Below are 21,134 nucleotides of genomic sequence, written 5' to 3'. Positions count from 1 at the left end.
TATACATATACACTTATTTTTATACTTTATTTGTGCATGCATATATGTTCATAATAATCGTACATATTTCTAATCTTCGTAAATAGTACATATTTTTACATATATATATTTGTATTACTTCTATTTTCATAATTTTTATGTATATCTATACACATATATATTTTTATGAATATATACACATACTTATGTGTCCCTTTTTTTATATATATGTAAATCTCCATATATTTTACATATGCATATAAATTCATATTTTTATATATTTTATAATACATACACGTACTTATACTTTCATATTTTATAATTCTCGCATACATACATACCTATATCTATAAATATTATAATGTTATTCATTAATCATTGTTTCATTTGATGGTAATTTATTCATTTATTTACATGCTCTTTATTATTTTACATAAGTGCTTTATTTATTTTATTTTATTTTATTTTATATTGTTTCGCATGTTATTGATTTGTTTTTTTTATTTATTTTATTTAGTTGTTATGGCCTGTATTATTTTTATATACATTTTCGTATCTATCATGGTATTACCACGCATATCGATAATGGAATTAGTTTCCATCCCTTTTTTATAACGACTATATATGTTGTTTTGCTCGGTATGACAAAATTTGTTTTTTTTTTTTAAGATGGCATTTCGTGTTTAGATTCGTGAGGATCGTACCCTAACTTACTGGGTTTCAATTTTCACGATAAATCTAAATGCACGAATCCTTTTAAACTCAAATTTTAAATGATCTCGGGATTAAAAAAATCGCGTCCTAACTTACTGGTCTTGATCTCGTTTTTTTAAAATCCGAGATGGCTAAATTTTTTTAAATTAGTATTTTTCATTCGCGTATCGGGAATTCGAGACATTGTGTCCTAACTTACTGGATATGATTCTCTTTCTCGAATAACGTGAAATATGTTTCTTTTCCAATTTTTTTTATTTTATTTTAACACGAGGATCGTATTTTTAATTTTTCCAAGGTTCTCAATTTTTGACATTAAGACATTAAGTAATCAACTAGGTACCAATTTTGGGCGTATCGAGGGTGCTAATCCTTCCTCGTGCGTAACCGACTCCCGAACCCGTTTTTCTGAATTTCGTGGACCAAACTTGTTGTTTTAATAAAATCAAACCGTTTATTAAAAACAACCCCTCTTCGAGGTGATCCAATCGCACCTCATAAAAAAAAAGGAGGATTGGTGGCGACTCCCGTTTCTTTTTTCAAAACCCAAGTCAACCCCGTTTTTCATGTCAAAAAAATTGTGTCAACACACATATAATAATATGTTTGACACATCAAATTTTAAAAATAGCATAACTTAATATGTAATAATTAAATTAATAGGCGAACCCCCTTTATGTGAACTCCTATAGGCGAACCCCTATTAGGCGAACTGTAGTTGATATGTGGAAACACATGTATGAGAACCTATATGCAAAACCATATAGGATTTAACATGCGATCTCTTGGTATATATTTTCGCAAAACCTTACATGTTTAACATGCGAACCCTATTTACCATGTGAACCCTACCTATTTAATATGCAAACCTTACATGTCTAAACATGTAAACCCTACCTAGTTTACCATGTGAACCTCGCATGCTTACTTGTGCAAACCTTTAAGTGCAAACTCTTTATGTGCGAACCTTGATGCATGCAAACCCCCTATACATGTGAACCCTATATGAGAACCTGTTATGTATGTGTTAGTCAAACAAGCATGACAAACAATCTAATTTCAATATATTGTTACAAGTTTTTAGTTTGAATGAAGAAATTGTATATCTATGAAATTGATATGAATGATTACATGAATACACGTCATTAAACGATAGTATGAAATACTAAATGTGTTGGACAAGCATAGGATCAATTAATGATAAATAGCATGATATGTTGAGTATATGTGTATAATTAAATGAAATTGGGTTTGAAAGACAAAAGAGTTCCATAGGAGAAAATGTAGCACCCCAAACCCGGCCCAGACGTTATGGCCGGCATGCCACATCAAAAACGTAAAAAAAAAAATTCCATTCTAAGTCCAGAAAATCGTACTTGATGTTTTAAAAGATAATTTCATTAAAGGTTAAAGTGAATGGAAGCTGTGCACCAGGTAGGAAACTGGAAAAGAGGTGGTGAGTCCATCGGACTGCTTAAGTACCAAACTCCCTTCGGATCCAATCCTAGACATGCATACCGCCATTGCCACACCTTAACGTCATGGATATTTCTAGGAAACCGATTTGATTAAGTCATTTTTAGGAAAAGTGGTTAATTTTGGAAAATACTTTCATTGCAGAAGCTTTGCTTGTTGTCGTGTTATTTTGAAATCAACTGTTGTTTTTGAAAACACGCCCTAAAGCTATCCAATTTCAACAGTTAAAATAAGTAATACCTATCTTAGTAATACATATTAAAACCATTAAAAATAATTAAGCGGCCTTATTACATTTAAAAACCCAAAACTTCAAACGTAAATAAAAGGATGTCCAGTTCACCAGAAGAAAATCAAACTTCCAGAACGGGTGGCCACTCCGAATTCCCTCACAGCTCCAAGCCCACTATGGTTGGGGATTTCCTGCGTGGATGAAAATAAAAGGGGTGAGTTTGGGGAAACTCAGTGTGTAAGAAAAACTCATTCAAAGCCCAAGTCAGCTCAAGCCTATTGGGCCTAAGCCCATTCAGGTAACAGTGGTACTGGGCCAGAGCCCTTTTCAGATTACAATAAATTGGGCCTTAGCCCCTTATTCAGATAACAGTATGGCCCATAGGCCCATTTCAAAATACATGCAACATCAGTAAACATATGCAAGCCCATTTGGGAAGACTACTCAACCCACCAACCACTACACTCCACCCGTACCAGCCATACACTCCATGTGGGGAATAGCTCAACCCACCCAACCCAACACTCCACAGTTGCAGCCTTGCTGCTCAGTTAATAGTAAATTGAGGCAAAGCCTCCAGTACGTGGACAAGCCACTTTCAGTACTTCCTCCGTCAATATCCCAATCCCATGCATCAGATAATAACAACATGGCATGCAGTAAATAACAACAGTCAAACATGCATTTAGGTCAATTTAACCCTAGGGGTATTTCGGTAATTTATCTACTAGGGGTAAAACTGTAAATTTTCCACTTTTAAAGGTATTTCAGTAATTTATCTATTTTAGGGTTTTTCATGCATATTCCTACTTTTCACGTACTAACAGAATCACGTACCGAGGGTTCTTACCGAATTGGGCCCGTTGGCCCATCATTCTAATTTTGGCCCATTAAGCCCAAAAATATCTAGGGCACAGAAATCATGCACTTTGCAGTCCAAATTTTGCAGCTTACCAAAAACATTAATCGATTTACCTCACGAGCATTCGCACACTCGCAAATCTATAAAATACCGGTTTTCAGCATTTCGACTTTTCAACCTTTGCCGATCCAGACTAAGAAAGAGGGTGTTAGTTACACACCTGTTTGCGACGATATGCTGACGAGATTCACACACGAACCGCCTACAATTGGATTACTAACACGTTAATCTAACTATTCAAATACAAACTACGTATTAACCCCTTACAATATTCGGCCAACCACCCCTACAGATCATTGTAAGCTTATAAGAAATCAATAAGCAACTCATTAACAAATTTTTGTCAATGTTTACCACATAATCATAATTTCACTGCAAGCTGTCTTCCTGAGCAACAGTCACTAAATTATTTATAACTGGAGCTATGAAACTCCAAATCAAGTTCTGTTAATTTTCTCTAAAAATAGACTCATATATATTCTATCCATAAAATTTTCAGAATTTTTGGTTTAGCCAATCAATACCAGATTTTTCTCAAACTTTCCCATGTTTCACTGTTTGACTAATCTGACCACTCTTCATTACGAATCAAATTTCTCATTGTACAGAATTCAAAATATGTTCTCGTTTATTCCATTTGAAACTAGACTCATTAAGCTTTAATTACATAATTTATGCAGCTTCTAACTAATCTCCCACAATTTATGGTGATTTTCCAAAGTCACATTACTGCTGCTGTCCCAAGCAGATTTATTACCAAATCACTCTTTCACACATAACTTGCATGCATGTTATTTAAACATGTATATCACCAATCAATCATCACATATCTATGAGTTTACTTAAGTATAGTCTCCATTTCATCATTTTAAAGCACAACATGTTAGCCGATTTTTCCCCTTAGCATCTAAGGCACATGCATGCTCATTTGTTTGGCTCAACTTCACCTATCTTCCATTTTTCATCAAAAGAACATGAAACAACAACCATTCCCTTCATTTTAATTCATGACCAAATGCTCACAACACAACCAAAAACCAAAATATGCTTCAAGAGTTAAGGTAGAATCAAGAAGAACTCATGAACCTCAAAATAGAAACAAGGTACCAAGAACTTACCTTCAATTTTCCTCCTCCTAATGACCGAATACTCAAGAGCTTTCTCCTCTCCTTTCTCTTCTCTAACTTTCAGCTATGATGAACAAAGATGGACAAAACTTTGTTCTTTTCACCCCTTTTTCTTTTAATAAAACTTCATATTTCATCCATTTAATTCTTTAATACAAAAGACATGAAATTCTTATCATGAAACATTTACCTAACCCATTATCATGAAACATTTACCTAACCTATTATCATGGAATATTTACCTAACCTATTATCAATTTGTATCAATTTGTACCATAAATTATGGATATCAAGTGCACATTTTGTCTACAACATGATGGCTGGCCACTTCATGTAAAATGGGAGGTTTGTCATGCAAATCCTCCTATTTTGCACTCCTATTTATTTGGTCACTTCAATTTAGCCTATAGCATTTTCAAACATTTTCACATAGGTCCTATTTCATAATTTCACTCACAAATGACAAAATTAAAGCATGAAATTTTGCCAACATTCACAGAATTCCCGAAAATTGGGGCGTTACAGAAAGTGATAAGTGAATGCCCATTGTCACCAGGAAATCCGGGATGGTAAGTTTTTGGCATGTGTTTTGGTGTGTCAAGCGATGCTTGAGGGCGGATAGGATAGATTGGTGCGGACTTGAAATCATAATTACATTGCATCGTAAGTATAATCTGTTCATGCATTGATTTACTGATTGTTCCCTACATTATGCTTAATTGCTATGTTTCTATAAAGTGAATGCTTCATTGTTTGTACAATTATAAGTAGTAATTTAAAAATTAGACTCACACTGAGTTGTCATAAACTCACTCCCCCTTTTTCTTACCTTTCAAGTAACACAGAACCTCGAACTAGCAACTCGTTTTTCTTTTATTATTATTTTAAAGTTTCCATTAAAATTTCCCATCGTTTTGGGTTTATAATTATTAATTCTTTCTTTCTTTTATATCTTAGGTTTTGGATTATTTAGCTTATTAATTTTAAGCATGTTACTTAGTTAATACTCAGATAATTACGTGCTATTTGGTTTAGAAAACTATTATTCTTAATAATGTTTTCCGTTGCTTTACCAATACCTTAAGTTTTGATAAGCATTTTTAGCCTTAACCCTTTTTCCCAAAACTTCACATTAATAAATTTTGTAATTCATTTAATAAGTAAAAACAATTTAACTAATGAATGCTTTATTAAAAACAAAAGAGCGATTTTCATACAAATCAACTCAAGCAAAAGAATGGTTTTACTGGATCACTTCGATAATCAATGTAACGCATTCAACTTAGTCGAAACTCCTAAACCAGATCGGAAGTGTTACAAGTTAAATTTTTATCTTAGTAATTAATTTGTGTAGTTGAAATGTGTTTTGTGACCAAAAGATGCAAAATCTTGCCTTTTGAGATCTCACAACTCTGACAAAAATATTTTTCTAAAAATGTTTCTCTAAATTTTATAATTTTATGATTAAGTACAGAAATGGCTATTGTAATTGGTCCCTGGATGGGTGTTTTTGCTATTAGGTTTTGTTAATTCAATTTACAAATCGAGTCTTTTATCATACATCATAACAATGTTTAGTGTAAGTTGGATACTTCGATTGGATCTGTTTGACTATGGTTTAAATTAGGTTAAATTTTACTATTAGTCTTTATATTTTATAAAAGTTTTAGATTTAGTCATTATACTTAATTTCATTAATTTTATTCTATGCACTTTTAGAAATTTTAAAATTTTAGTTCTAACCCAAACAAAAACGATTAAATTTATTTGATTAAATTTAATTACTAGTCATGTACTATATGAAAAATTGTAAAATTGGTTCATACACTTCAATTGGATTAAGTCCCTATATTTTTCAAAATTTAAAATTTCAATATTAACACAAATAACAATCATTATTCTATTAACTTGATTTGTAATAAGTAATATATGAAAATAATAAATTGATATGACATTACAAATATAATAATATGTTTGACACATCAAATTTTAAAAATTGCATAACTTAATATGTAATAATTAACGTTTGATGAGAACTCAAATTTTAAAATTTTAAAAATACAAAGATTAAAATTGGAGACTAATTTCATAACTTCTATGAAGTACCAAGGATGAATAGTAAAATTTAACCTACAAATTATGATCAATGAATTGAATGGGGAGGATTCAGTTATATTTGAAAAATGAATTTGAAGAAAAAAATAAGATTGTTTGAAATTCGTGCTATGCTTGAGCACTATCTGTTTTATATTTTTATATATATTATATAATTTATATCACATAAAACTAAATGTCTAATAATACAATACAGATGTCTAAATTTAAAATATTAATAAAAAATCATATGAAATATGAAAAGTTATATTAAAAAATAACATTTTTTAAAAAATATGAAAGAGTCTAAAATATGCTTAAGTTAATCACTTAAAAATATAAATATAGATGAGCTTGGATGATATATATTGTGAAATTTATATCAAATAAAGTATATTTACATCATCCATAAACTTAGCCTGAAACCAACTCGACTCAGCTATCACCACCTCTGCTAATAAGCATACCTCATCTATAATAAATAATATATATTTGAAGAAACTGACTGAAAATACTTTTTTATTTTCGTAAAAGAAAAACTAGTACATAAATGGCAAAGATAAAAGTGAAACCAAAATTCACCCAAGGCGTTGGAAAGTTTAGCAAAAAATTTACCTCAAATAACTTGATTCCGGCTTCACTCGTCACCCCAAGTTGACGCGCCACCCATTCCGACTTCAATTGCTGGGGTCAGCTCAAGTTCCGCAAGCACTGCATGTTTACTTTTTTTCTTTTTCACAGGGTAGGTAACTAAGCTATCAGACGATTTTGTATCTTGATTTGCTCTATCGACTATCTTCCTTTTACCATCATGTATCGGATCAGCAACATCAGTTGCAAACAGCTCTGTGAACGAGGCACCTGCATCGTCGATAATGTCTAGTTCAGCCCGTTTCTCTAGTTTCTTCTTCTTCTTCGGTTTCTCTTCACCCGTGGTACCATCCTCGTGCATTGAAGTTGAGAACTTACCATTTGTTTTCCCTCCTTTTCGTTCGACCTTCGGTTTTTTCTTCTTTTCTTCCTTTTCAACGACGACATCGTCCTCAGCAACGGGAACTTCTGTCAGTTTGTCGTTTCCTTTCTTCTTTTTCCTCTTCGATTCTTTCTCGGTATCAAAAGCAGTAGCATTACTATCATGATTAACGTCTTGTTTCTCAACCGACACCAGAAATTCGGGATTCCTTTTTCTTTTCCGACCTGTTTTCTCCTCCATGTGAATATCTGTACTATGCAAAGCAATGTTGACGATCTCACCCTCTTTGTTTTTTATGCTTTTATCAATTGGTCTTGCATTGAATATGTGTAAGTTAGGCAGTAACCTTTTAACCTGCAGCATTGTTGTTCCGGAAATCATATCAAGAGACTAAGACGAGAAGAACCTAAACAAACACATATTCAAATAATACAAGAAGAAAATTTCTACGAGCCAAAACATGCTTACCTTCTTAGCCAATTTATCTTTTTCGGCTATGGGATTTCCTTGTAGGTTGAGATTCTTCAGATGGACTAATGAATCCAGTGCCTGTTTTTCAGTTGGTAGTCAACAAACAAAGCAGAAAACGCGGTAAAAGTACCACAGAGATCCCTGTACTAGAAGTCAGATTGCATTTTGAGCCCTCCACTCAAAAAAATGGGCAAATTAGTCCCTGTATGTTAAATTAGAGAGCAAACTGGTTATTTTGTTAAATTCATCCATTTGTACTGTTAAAAACTGGTGTGACTAATGGGATAACTAGACAAAGACACATGGTGTGGCACACGTACCTTATGCTAATATATAATGACCAAATTTTAACAATAGAAATAGATGAAATTTTTAACAGAATGACCAGTTTACTTTTTTATCTAACATACAGGGACTAATTTACCCATTTTTTGAGTAGAGAGGGCAAAATGCAATCCAACTCCTAGCATAAGAGGCTCCATGATACTTTTACCTAGAACATGCATTTCCATGAAAAAAAAAATCATAGAATCGGGGAAAAATAAATTATTTTAGGTTGCTACAAACCTTCAATTCCGACCATTGAGAGATTAAATTATTTCCCAAGTCCAAATTTTGAAGCTTTTTATTACAAGACAGCTCCGACGGGAGACTCTGGACAATTCACACATGTGAACAGTAGGTACGTATATAGGAAATAATAACAAAAGCATCTAATCGATACATCAGAGAAGCTGAAATCAGTAATAGAACATGCTTTACTCGGATAGTCATTGTGTAAAAGAACTTACCTTGATATCATTGTGAGCGAGTCGAAGCTCTTTTAATTCAACGCAGCACTTGAGTGACGACTCGATAGCTTGAATTTGGCAATTAGAGGCAGAGAACTAGAACCAAGAGACATCAAAAAAGTTTTAGGAGTAATAATCAAGTTAAATTGTATAAGATATATATGAATAACAGAACGATTCAATACCTTTGTGATAGATTTCAGCTTGACAAGAGAATTGCCAATTTCTGTGATTGGATTCCTAGAAAGTACTGAAGGAAAATTTCAGACAGAGATATAATCCGAGTTAAAATCATGTAAGTGATTTCTAAAGCACCAGCTTAGAGGTTGTGAGATCGAGTAGTGCAAAGAATAGAGAAACGAGGTCAGATAATGGAATGACTATAAGCATGCTTAGAGATGTTAATCGGGAAGTACCTCCCATCCCAACACTCCGCTCCAGAATAAACAGAACCAGATTCTATCTTCGATTTCAAACACAAAATGCAAACCAAGTTAACATCTGAAACACGATCATTTATGATTACGAATTCATACCAATCGGGAAGTACTTCCCATTCCAACACTCCACTCCCAATATTCTTAACAACTTCAAACTCAAACTTCGATTTCGAACACAAAATGCAAACCTAGTTAACATTCGAAACACGATCATTTATGATTACAAATTCATACCAATCAGGAAGTAATTCCCATCCCAACACTCCACTCCCAAATAAACAGAACTGTATTCTTAACAACTTTGATATCAAAATTCGATTTCGAAACACAATGCAAACTAAGTTAACTTTCGAATCGTGATGGTTTAAGATTACGAATTCATACTAATCGGGAAGTACTTACCATCCCAACACTCGGCTCCCAAATATACAGACCATATTCTTAACAACTTTGATCTCAAACTTCAATTTCAAACACAAAATGCAAACTAAGTTAACTTTTGAAACACGATCATTTAAGATTACGAATTCATACCAAGAGTGTTCAAATCTTTCATATCATCGAGTCCACAAATGGAAACAATCTCATTATCTACACGGCGCAAGAAACAATGAGATTAACAAATATCAAAAAAATAAAGAATAAACGCAAAGTGATACAATTTTTTTTATAACAAAATCTTACCATTCAGAATTAATGCGCGTAAATTAACAAGAGGCTTAACCTCTTCCGTTGATCTAAGCTTATTTTTGCCAGCATTCAACACCTAATTTAAAAACCAAAATCGAATCTTAAATTTGATTCAATTTAATTAGGAATTTAAAAAAAAAACACAAGTGAGCTTTAAAAACTTACAGTGAGCTTAGTGAGTCCTTCGATTCCTTCTAATGTTTGTAATTTGTTTTGAACAACTGATAACCATTTCAAGTTAACACAAGACTTCAATCCCTATAAAATTGAAATTTAAAATTGAAATCACATTTCATTTTTTTAAAAAATTACTTAAATAAGTGTACGGAAGCAGGAAATGAAAAAAAAAACCTGGAGCGAAGTGAGATTGTTAAAAGCAAGGTCGAGTCTTTCCAAGTTTTCGAATTCAGCCAAGCAAGAAACCTGTTAAAAAGAAAATAGAAAAAAAAATAGAGTAGAGATTAGACGAAGAGGAACCGGAAGGCGATGAGAGAAAGAGGAACGGCGGCGGAGGTGTACATCGGAGAGAGCTTTGTGGGAAAGAGAGAGGGAAGTGATGGTGGCGGGATCATGTGTCTTCTCGTCTTTCAAGACATGTTCTTTGGTCAAGCGAGCCATGGCGGATGCAAACCTAGTTCTTTTGGCGGCAATAACAGTGTACTGGTTTTTCTTTTAGGGCATCGAAGCAGATTCTGAATGGGCCAAAGGAACTGGTCCGGTCGAGTCGGGTCGGGCTCCTTAGATAAAAAGTATTGGTTTAATTTTGATTTTTAGTCGCTCTATTATAATAATATTTAAATTTAATCGTTTTACTTTAATTTAAGATAGTTTTAGAGTGACGTGATTTTTTTAAATAACTCTAGGCATCGGGTTAAAATGCAAATTTAATATTTGTTAAACATGATTTGATTAGATTTTCATGACTTTAATTGTGTGGCGAAATAATAATAAAATTTTCATTTAATCCAGTTTGAAACTTAGTTAATAATATTATAGAAGTTAAGGAATTAAATTATGTCACATAGATTAAATTTCAATTACTAAAGAGCTAATATTATAATTAGACTGACACGGATTTTAAAAATATCAGTTTATTTCAATGCCACCCTCCTTAAAAGGTGAAAATGGCTTTAGCCGTTGAAGCAATTGAAGGGACATATATTTGATTGTTAGAATGTAAAATTACTCATTAAATTTCCCTGATTATAGTTACTTGGTAATTATGATAATAATTTTGCTAGCATTTTTCTTTTTAAATGGTATCCACACCAAATTCAAAATCTACAATTTAGACTTGTTTTAATTAACCCAATCAAAGATTTGGGATACACTAGTGTGTCCTCACTATGGCCGAGGAAAATAACCAAGAAAATTGAACACCATTCAAATTCAGCTCGATTTTAACTCAATCATTACTTAAATTTATTTTTTTATTTAATTTATAATTTTCATGATCTAAAATATAAATAATTTAGATCTAAATTAATGAAAATAACTTTAAAAAGTTATAATTAAAATTTATTTAAAAAAAAACATAAAGGAATATATTGAAACATGAAGCAAGTAAAGAAAAATTAAATGAAACTTTAATTGAAATGGTAAATTTAAAATTTAAAATTCATTGTATCACCATGTGTAAATTTTTATTGATTTTATATAAAAAGATAAAAACCCTCATAATCATATAACTTATTTTATATATAAAAAGTATTTTAATAATTTCTCAACTGAATTAATCCCCGATTGACTCATGAGACCAGTTAAATTAGTAGCTTAAATAAGATATAGATAGATACAGTTGATTTACACTAACCAGGTAAAAATCAGAATCATATTATATGTATATACTATAATGAATAATAACACCAGCACCAACCAAATCCATTGACGAAGACAATTTGATAGAGTTTTGCGTTTTTAACTTCTAGTTAAGGGTGACTAAAGGAGGACCAACCAAAACCACCTAAAACAATAGACCCCAAAAACAAAACTATAGCCAAAAAAAAAAAAAGTTTAATACCAGCATTTTTTATTTGGTGGTCAAGAATGATGAGCATTTAGAAGTGCTCGGTGGACCATGTCAATGAATTGATTGTCCTGAAAAACATGCAAAGTTGGTTAGATGCACAGGAAAAACGAGTAAATGATGGTACATTGCTGATGGATGGTAAACTTACCTGAATGAGAGCCAAAAGTGCATCTCGAACTTTTTCTCTACTGATATTTAAACCATAGTTGTGCGTGGGAACGGGAGCAGGCGTGAGTGATGGTGAGGGAGCAGGCGGTGGAAAAGGTTGGAGCAGTGGAGCACCATGTGGGCGTTGTAGACTCAGAGGAGGGTTAAGTAGAGAAGCAGTCGGTGAAGATGTAGAGACAGGTGGCAATATCTGTGAAGAAGAGGAAGGATGCAAAAAGAACGTCGAGGGCTTTACGAGATTAGTATGATTGCTTCCAGATTCAGGGGTATCAAGTAGTGGCATCAATGGAGTAGAAGACGATAGAGGATATGGCAAATGCAAAGCTGGCACTGTAGGGGACGCAACAATGGGTGGGTTCGAAGGTGCAGGCATTGCAGCAGAACATTGGTATGGTTGTCCAAAATTCGATGTCTTTGAAGCATTTCCAATGGTCATAGCTGTCTGCAACATGTAACAAAAGGACCAAGATATAAGCACTGATAAATAAATGTTGTACCAATACCCAATATGTGTACACTTCAGAGCCTCTACCAAAAACAATTTAATCAAATCAACCATTTAATAATGATACCGCTTAGCCCTTAATGCATGTTGACTTGTTCTTTCTTTTAATTGTGATATCTAATAAAATAAGAGGGCCATAAAAATAAAGAAAAAAACCAATGCTTGTTCATTTATCTTAGCGGATAAGCTTCAGACATGCAGAAACAGAGAATGGACTACGGAAAATACTTGACAATATATTAAACATAATTCATGAGATAGGAAGCCATCATCTCCGGTAAAAGTACCATAGAGGCTCTTATACTAGGAGTCAGATTGCATTTTGCCTTCTCTATTCAAAAAATGGGCAAATTAGTCCCTATACATTAGATCAAAGAGTAAATTGGTCCTTCTGTTGAAAATTCCATCCATTTTACTATTAAAAACTGGTTTTTGTACGTCAACAACGTGTTATTACTTGGTTATTCTGTTAGCCATGCCAGTTTTAAATAAGAAATGGATGAAATGTTTAACAGAAAGAACCAATTTGCTCTTTGATCTAAAGTATAGGGAATAATTTTCCCCTTTTTTAAGTAAAGGGGCAAAAAACAATCTCTCATCTAGTACAGGGACCTTCATGATATTTTTACCCATCACCTCCTTATAATAAACATGATTCACTAAGCAATTAGATTTGATGTGCTATCCTACGACACTTAACTACAGCCTATCTTAGCAGTGAAAGCAAAGGAGAAGACATTCATTAACTAAGTACAAACGATCAGTCATGATAAAGCCCAGTTTACGACAAAGCAACCCACGAGAAGATAAAATTATAGTGATAGGGTCACATGAAATTTTCTACATGTACTGGAATGTATTGCATGTAATCAGTGGGCAGAAGTTGAACAGAAAAATGCATACACTGAAGAAATTCACAAAGGCAGGGTCATCAGGGACATCTGCGACACTGGGTGCAGTTGATGATGATGGCTCCAAGGGACCATCCATGATGGCCATTGTTGAGACAGCTTCCAGTTCTTCAAACTCACTGCATTTGTGATTAATATTGTTACTTGGAAATTGGCAAAAAAGGAAGGAAACCTGGATCAGATTGGAAGCTTACAAGCAAATATGATAACATAACAATTGGAATAATTACCACTCATCACAGTTTAAATTTTACCGGTTGAAAAAAGAAAGCTTGAAAATTAGGCAGAAACTCAAATACTAAACAAAACCAAAACAAACACTGAGAATAACAAAAAATACAATAATCCAGCACCTATTTGGTAGAAGAAAAAATCGAAGGGTTGAGAGTCCACTACGAGAATAGATTCAAGTAAGGCAATTTAGAAAACATCAAAAACATTAACATCTCTTAAGGATGGTGATGGATATGGTCAAAGAAGACAATCAAATAAGTTAAGTAGTGGCAGAATATAACTAATGAAGTAATTTCTTGTGCTTTAAAACTGCAATGATGATTGAAGAACTCAAATATCACAATTATAAGGTACTAAAAGTCGAGAGACATTTCAACTCGATGATGTATATACTGATAACTAAGCAAAATGCTAATAGAAATGCGGGGAATATATTACTATAATGCTTACCCTTTTGTTGATGTTGCCTTTGACTTCTGGGGAACCTTTGAGTATGCAGTAAGAATCCTGAAGATGCCAAAGCACATAAAATGGCACAAATAAGCGATAAAAAACATCATAAATTTTTCATCAAACACACACATACACAAAAAAACCAATGACCCGAATTTGGCAACCAAAAACATAAAGAGCAAAAGAAATGACAAAAACTATCAGTACCTGCTAAAAAGATTCGCAACCTCCTCGAGTTCATGTGCATCATAGAACCAAATACCATTTATTTCCTGAGAAGCATTGCGGTATAGTAGATATTTATCCTGAACTTCATACTCGAAATCTCCCAAGAGGTTTTCCACCAAATTATCTATTAATAAAAACTTTCTTCTTAAGAGACTATTTTTCTTAGTTTAATCATCATTCTAACCAAAAATTGAAAAAAAAAAAAAAGATCGATTATAGAACATATTATATAATAAATCAAGAAACCAAAAAAGGCAGTAATTGCAATTTGTAAAAATCAAATCAAGCAATTTTCACGATTTAAGTGCACCGATACAAGAAGATCAAGAATCGCATTGAACTAACCAGTATTGCGTCTATTCATCACAATAAACTGAAACCTAGGCTGCGTATTCCTGAATTGCAAACCGAAATAAATATCTTAAATTAAAAAAAATTGAAAAAGTAGAAATTTAAAATATTAAAAAAAATTCGCTTTCAAAGTTACCTCTTGACAACAAAAAGAGATCCTTCGACATCTTTTCGACTCTGCAGAAACAACAAAAGAGAAGCAAAATTTAGTTTTTAAATTAACAAAAAGGGCTATAAAAAAATGGAAATTAGCCTATTACCCATTGGCTAAGGTCGATGTTGAACTCATAGAAGGCGACATGAGCAGCGGTGATAAGAATTTCTTCGACGAAAGGGTCGATGCGACGGAGAACCGTTAAATTGAGGAGTTTCGTGCTTTGTTGATCAAGATTAGGCATTAATTTCCCGAATTGCGGCTGCGACATTTTGGATCTTTTTCCAAAATGATTTTTAAGAAATTAAATTGAGAAACCCTAGCTAGATTTGAACGCCGTTTTCGCCCTTATTGGGATAAATTGTAATGTGGAACGAAAATTAGTATTAAAATTCTTATTTTTAATTGAGAGAGAGAGAGAATGAACGAGGGAATAAACGACGATAAAAGGGACAATGGAAGGCAAAAATGTGAATAGTAAAAGCCAAACTCAGCTTCTTACGCAAGCTATTTGTTTATTTGTTCGATTGGATGGAGTTGAGTGGGGTCGGGTTGAGCCTCACTTTAAATTTATTTTGGGTGTGTTCGGCCCATTTAGATCCGCATTTTATTATTTAAAATTTTTATTTTTAAAATTAATTATAAAAATATTTAAATATTAATATAATTTATTATTTATTATTTATTATTTATAAACAATAAAATAGGCTAGGGTAGGTTGAGTCATTTAGGGTTGGAAAATATAAACCTAAACTTAGCCTAAAGGGGCTAGGCCAATCAAGCTAAGTCGGTACTAGGTACATGAACACCTCTACCTATAATTAGGGGAAAGTAGTTTTGAGCAAAAATCAAGAAATTTGACTAAACGGATCTAATTTATTTAGTCGATTTCAATTTAGGTAGTTTTTTTGGTTATGCGTTTGATTTTGTTGATTATTTCAGTCGGTTATTGATTTTTAAATTTTCAACTAACTCGACCAAAAATTGACTTAATTTAATTTTTAATTATTTAACATATATTTATAAATTATAATATACAACGTAAATATATATTATCCAATTCCAGTAACTAAAGTCAATTAATCAATCAATTCACTCACATCGATACTTGAGCTCTAGTTTAGTCGGGTGGTTTTTGTAAATTATGGTTGGTTAAATTGATTTAATAATAATAATAATAATAACAAATAGAAAAAATTGAATGCTATTCCTATCAGCAACCTTTTTTTTTATTTGGGATAAATCTCAAGATTATATATAAAGTTTGATTTAATGTTCAATTTGATACATACATTTTACTTTTGTACAATTATACGCATTAAACTTTGATTGTGGTTCAAATGTATAGATGAAATTTTGATTTTTGATTCAGCTATATACATTTAAACAAACACATCAATTTACATTTATATTAGATGAATATAATTATTTATGTATGAAATATATAAAACGTAAAATGATGCTATATCAATAATTGCGTTAAAAAATTTTAATTGCATGTCTAAAATTGCACAAAATAAAATTGTATGTATAAATTACATGTTAAACTTAAGTTAATGTGTAGTTTTGAAAATCTGTCAAGCATTTTAGTTATGATAGTCAATATTATACCGAAACTGGTCGTACTAGTTGGTACGTATCATTCTAGTCAAAATTTTGGTGCGCTTTGGTCATTTCAATGTGTTTCAGCCCATTTTCTTCAATATTGGTGCATATTGACCCATACCGTTTGGTACAAAAGTTTAATATTTTAAACTATTTTTTTTATCTTAACCATTTTCTTCTTCTATAATTATATTGAAAATTAAAAGCTATTAAATTAAATTATTGCACCAAATTAATAATTTTAAAACTAAGTATAAATATATTTATATGGATGTAATTATGATATATTTACGTGTAAAGATGATATATAATTTATTTTTATTAGAATAATATATAATTTATTATGAAATTAGATTAAAAACATATATGAAAATATTTAAATGTATATATAATTTATAAAATATAAATATATATATATGAAAAATAATTAAAAACATCGATAACTTTGAAACGATACACCAAGACATCTCGGTACGGATTCGAACCAATACCAACAACTGGCTACTTTGGTTTTTGTACATCACCGTTTTTCATTAGATAAAAAATGTCACGTAAGACAATGTAAAATTGTTTATTTAGTTATAAATTAGAGTTTTAAATTGAATCTATCTTGAAACCAAATCATATTGATCTCGAGCTCGAATCATTACGAGTTCAAACTTTCTCAAGTTCAAAACTTTTTCTAGCTTGAACTTTCTCGTGCTTGCATTATTATGGGCTAAAACTTTTTCAAGTTCAGATTTTTACATACTTTTAAATTTGAGCATGTTTTATTAATTAAAAGATAAATTAGTTTATTCAATTTGGAAATTCAAAATCGAAAACCAAACAAATAAACTTGAAATTGATTGCCTTAACTAAATAATTCAAAAAATCTACTAGACGATTTTATTTAAGTTAAATCGATTCGACCCAATTCAATTTAATGAATTAAAGATGAAAGTTATCCCATGTGAGGAGGATATGTCAAATGTAAAAATTTCACCTTAAAATGTTGCAACATAAAATTACACACCAAAAAGCAAATGAAATCATTCTAATACTTTCCACAACACACTATTTAGAAACCAATGCAATTTGATCATCAACCTTCTCTTTCTTTAATATCAAATTTTAATGTTGTAACAATAGAATTTTTTTTTGATAAAAGTATTACGAAGATACCCTTTTGCACCATTTACTAAAAAATTGAGTAAATTAGTAATTGTACATTAGATTAAAAAATAAATCGGTCCTTTCAGTTAACAATTCCATCTATTTGTGTTGTTAAAAACTGACAAGACTAACGAAATAACCATGTAATAATATGTGTTGTACCACATGTATCTAATGCATAGGAATCAAATTTTAACAATAAAAATAGATGGAATTTTTAACAAAAGAACCAGTTTACTCTTTAATCTAATGTACAAAGACTAATCTTATTTATTTTAGTAGAAGGAGTAAAATATAATTCGACGCATAATATATGAGCTCCATCTTACTCTTACCTTTTCTTTATATGTGTGAGTTTCTCAGTTTCTTTTTAGAGCAAAAGCTGAAAGGATAATTATAATCACGAGGAGGGCAGCAGCTAATAGAGAACCTATCACTGCTCCACTTGCACTTTGGCAAAAATCACCAAATTGTTGACAAAAAGGAAGCCAATTCACGTCATCGTTCCCGTTATGAGCCAAATACACCATCGATGCAGAAGCCGAACCTGCAGCTATGGTTAAAGCCGCCATCATCTGCAGCAATCCAACAAATAATTATCCTTCAAAACCATAAAATAACCATCATAACAACCAAAGACATTATACCCACTAATTTAATACTATTTTTGATTCGTGTGCGAAGAAAATCTACTTTGTTTAGCGAATCTTACCTAAAATATATTTAAAACAACAAGATCAAGTGCGATAAAAAAAATCATTTCACTTCAAATTCATGCAATAAATATACACGTGTTTTATAAATTTATCCACGTGTTTTAAATATCTAAATTAAAAATTAAACCTTAATTGACGGCAAAGTTGACGGAATAATCTATTTGACATAGTATTATAACATTAGAAGTTTATAACAATTTAGCCCTGAAAAAAAATATATATATATATATAGTGAGTTGGTCTTACGGAATCAAAGATGACAAGGGAGAGCCTTGGCGTTGTTGCAAGTGGACGAATGATGCAGATTATGGAGAGTGGCAATGAAAGGAGAAGATAACAAGAAACAATGCCAAGTGCCATCACGAAAAACCTGTATAATTATAGTCAATATATATATCAAATAATCCAATGTTTTAGATATAATAAAATTACCATTCAGGATCTTGTACTAAAACTTGTTTTAAATTTTATTTTTTCTGATAAAAAAAACAAAATAATTTATGCACGTTAGATTAAAGAGTAAATTTACTATTTTTTTAAAAATTCATTTATTTTTACTTTTAAAAACTGGTCTCTATATGTCACATAAGGTACACGTGGCATGCAATGTGTCATTATTTGGTTATTTCTTCAGCCACACCGATTTCTAAGAATAGAAATAGATGAAATTTTAAATAAAAAGAACACATTTACTCTTTGATCTAACATATAATAATTTATTTACAATATAATCTGACTTTTAGTATAAAAATCTCAATACTTTTAACACTTCAATATACAAATAAATAAAATACATACCGGAAAGTATCGAAATCATCGTACTGAGCTTCGAACTGGAGGAATTGAGTGAAAAAAGGGAGAAGTTGATCGGCAGTCCCCATTGCTACAGTTGCGCCGAGGGCGGCTCCAAGTGCGCACAGTCTTAATACAAAGTCGCCAACAGCGAGCCCTTTTTTCGCTCCTCGGTTCGGTGGTTCTACGGCGGCGACAGCTTTCGAAGAGTTTAACAATGGGGCTGTTCCTTTAGCACTGGCTTTTGTCTCCGCCATGTTGATTGCTGTCTCACCACTTTTATCCGTCGCCATTAGAGAGATGATATTGCAAGGAAATAAAGAACAAAGAGAGAGATATATGTTGTAAAGATGAATGGAATGAAGATATCTAGTGGTGTATATTTATATATATAGTTAGAGGTATCTTTGATAATATATATATATTTGGTACGACCATTTTAGTGCATATAGATTGGAGTTGTTGCCTGGTGATCTTAACTTGCTCCATTTTCAACAATTTCATGCGAAAATGTGAAGATTTTGCTGAAGGATATCAATTCATGGAAGATGTAGTCAGTAGTTGTTAGTAACAGCTTCACTAAGTTGATATGTTTCAATTTTTTTTTCCTTTTTCTTTCGGGTTTCGGGTTAATATACTATTTGATACGTTATTTCGATTTTAATGTTCAATTTGGTACCAAAGTTCTAAAACCGAAACAAAGATCGCTGCAATTCTAGTTAAAAATCCTAATACTGGTTGTTTCTCGGGAGAAATTGATCAGGTAGAATTGCAGCTAGATTTCCAATTCTAGTACATATAAAATTTTCACATTTCATTTCAACATATAATTTTATGATTTTCAACTATTAATAGGAACGCTTGGTTATTGTCTTTGGGTTATATTTGTTGGATTATCTAGAATAATGATTAAATTGATAGAATATATAAGTATTGAGAATTAAATATATAATTATATTAATTAAAAAAGCCATGTCATTATTTCCATTTTTGATTTAATAGATGGTGCCCAAAATCGAAATAAATGATAATATTAGTGACGAAAATAAAAACTTTTATGGTCTGGTAACAAAAACAGAAATATGCTAATAGTTGGGTAACTAATTATATAATTAACCCTTTTTTTTCCTTTTTCTTTTGAGTTAATATACTTTTTTTATTTCTCTATTTCTTTAATTTTTTTTAGTAATTTATTCAATTGAATTGAACAAACTGATTAGATTGGTTGAACTAATCAAACTAAAAATCGATGATTTAATGGTTCAATCATCGATCCAATTCTAAAAACTTTAATATGTTCCATTTTCAACAATGTTCTGGTCCACTTAGGCTGTGCGTAGAGCATGGAGGGAGCCTTTGTTGCGCTCTTGGATGTGGGCCTTTGCCGTCACCGGCGCACTTACTCTAGCTAAGGAGCATGGTTTTATATACATCACCGTTGAATCTGACAATTATGCTTTACTGGCTAAGTTAAATAGTTGTACTGTGGCTCTTTTCGTTGTAGAGTCAAATCTTTGGTTCTTATTTTGATTTGGTTGTTTTTAAGCATGTTCATAGGTTGACCAATAGGTAGCACATAGAATCGCTCATTGGTCTCTATATGAGGACATTTGTTGTCTGATGTATGTTGGATTTGAATTATTTAGATGTCATTTAATAATTTTGTCGATTCAATAATATTATCTTTAATAGTCGATTGAGTCTTAGTTCGATTGGTATTGATATTGTTGTCAGTGCAAGAGGACGCAGGTTCGAGTATGTTGAAACGAATTATCCTCCTATTTAAGAGTTGGAGAGGGACTATAAATAATTTTAGACACTATATAAAAAATATATAATAAAAATCTATAATAAAATTAATGTTAAAAAACAATATTATCTCTAATAAAAGTGTGAGCACCCAAATCATCTTCATCTGGTCCAA

At 31.7% G+C, this 21,134-nt stretch overlaps 3 protein-coding genes across 4 annotated transcripts; all 3 read right to left on the bottom strand.

Moving 5' to 3' along the window:
* Positions 1–6,903: 6,903 nt before the first annotated feature.
* On the bottom strand, positions 6,904–10,663 carry LOC107949045 (protein phosphatase 1 regulatory subunit 7). Its single transcript, XM_016883754.2, has 10 exons — positions 10,429–10,663; positions 10,261–10,332; positions 10,075–10,167; positions 9,904–9,985; positions 9,754–9,810; positions 8,965–9,029; positions 8,780–8,875; positions 8,556–8,642; positions 7,986–8,066; positions 6,904–7,871 (listed from the first exon to the last, which is right to left on the bottom strand). The coding sequence occupies exons 1-10, from the start codon at positions 10,525–10,527 to the stop codon at positions 7,182–7,184; spliced, it is 1,422 nt and encodes a 473-aa protein (XP_016739243.1). The 5' UTR covers positions 10,528–10,663; the 3' UTR covers positions 6,904–7,181.
* A 1,063-nt stretch (positions 10,664–11,726) lies between these two features.
* LOC107949044 (mRNA-decapping enzyme-like protein) lies at positions 11,727–15,429 on the bottom strand. 2 transcript variants are annotated; one of them, XM_016883753.2, is made up of 8 exons: positions 15,049–15,429; positions 14,925–14,965; positions 14,783–14,832; positions 14,417–14,561; positions 14,207–14,263; positions 13,515–13,641; positions 12,087–12,548; positions 11,727–12,006 (listed from the first exon to the last, which is right to left on the bottom strand). In XM_016883753.2, the coding sequence occupies exons 1-8, from the start codon at positions 15,211–15,213 to the stop codon at positions 11,950–11,952; spliced, it is 1,104 nt and encodes a 367-aa protein (XP_016739242.1). In that variant the 5' UTR covers positions 15,214–15,429; the 3' UTR covers positions 11,727–11,949. The 2 variants fall into 2 exon arrangements, with proteins under 2 accessions (XP_016739242.1, XP_040931434.1); XM_041075500.1 differs by having other exon boundaries at positions 14,783–14,844; positions 15,049–15,423.
* A 2,306-nt stretch (positions 15,430–17,735) lies between these two features.
* LOC107949388 (casparian strip membrane protein 2) lies at positions 17,736–19,622 on the bottom strand. Its single transcript, XM_016884076.2, has 3 exons — positions 19,217–19,622; positions 18,665–18,788; positions 17,736–18,277 (listed from the first exon to the last, which is right to left on the bottom strand). The coding sequence occupies exons 1-3, from the start codon at positions 19,501–19,503 to the stop codon at positions 18,062–18,064; spliced, it is 627 nt and encodes a 208-aa protein (XP_016739565.2). The 5' UTR covers positions 19,504–19,622; the 3' UTR covers positions 17,736–18,061.
* Positions 19,623–21,134: the final 1,512 nt, after the last annotated feature.

The sequence above is a fragment of the Gossypium hirsutum genome, chromosome A08, assembly GCF_007990345.1.
Source record: "Gossypium hirsutum isolate 1008001.06 chromosome A08, Gossypium_hirsutum_v2.1, whole genome shotgun sequence".
In the NCBI taxonomy this organism is placed as follows: domain Eukaryota; kingdom Viridiplantae; phylum Streptophyta; class Magnoliopsida; order Malvales; family Malvaceae; genus Gossypium; species Gossypium hirsutum.
This window is presented reverse-complemented; position numbering and strand designations above follow the sequence as displayed.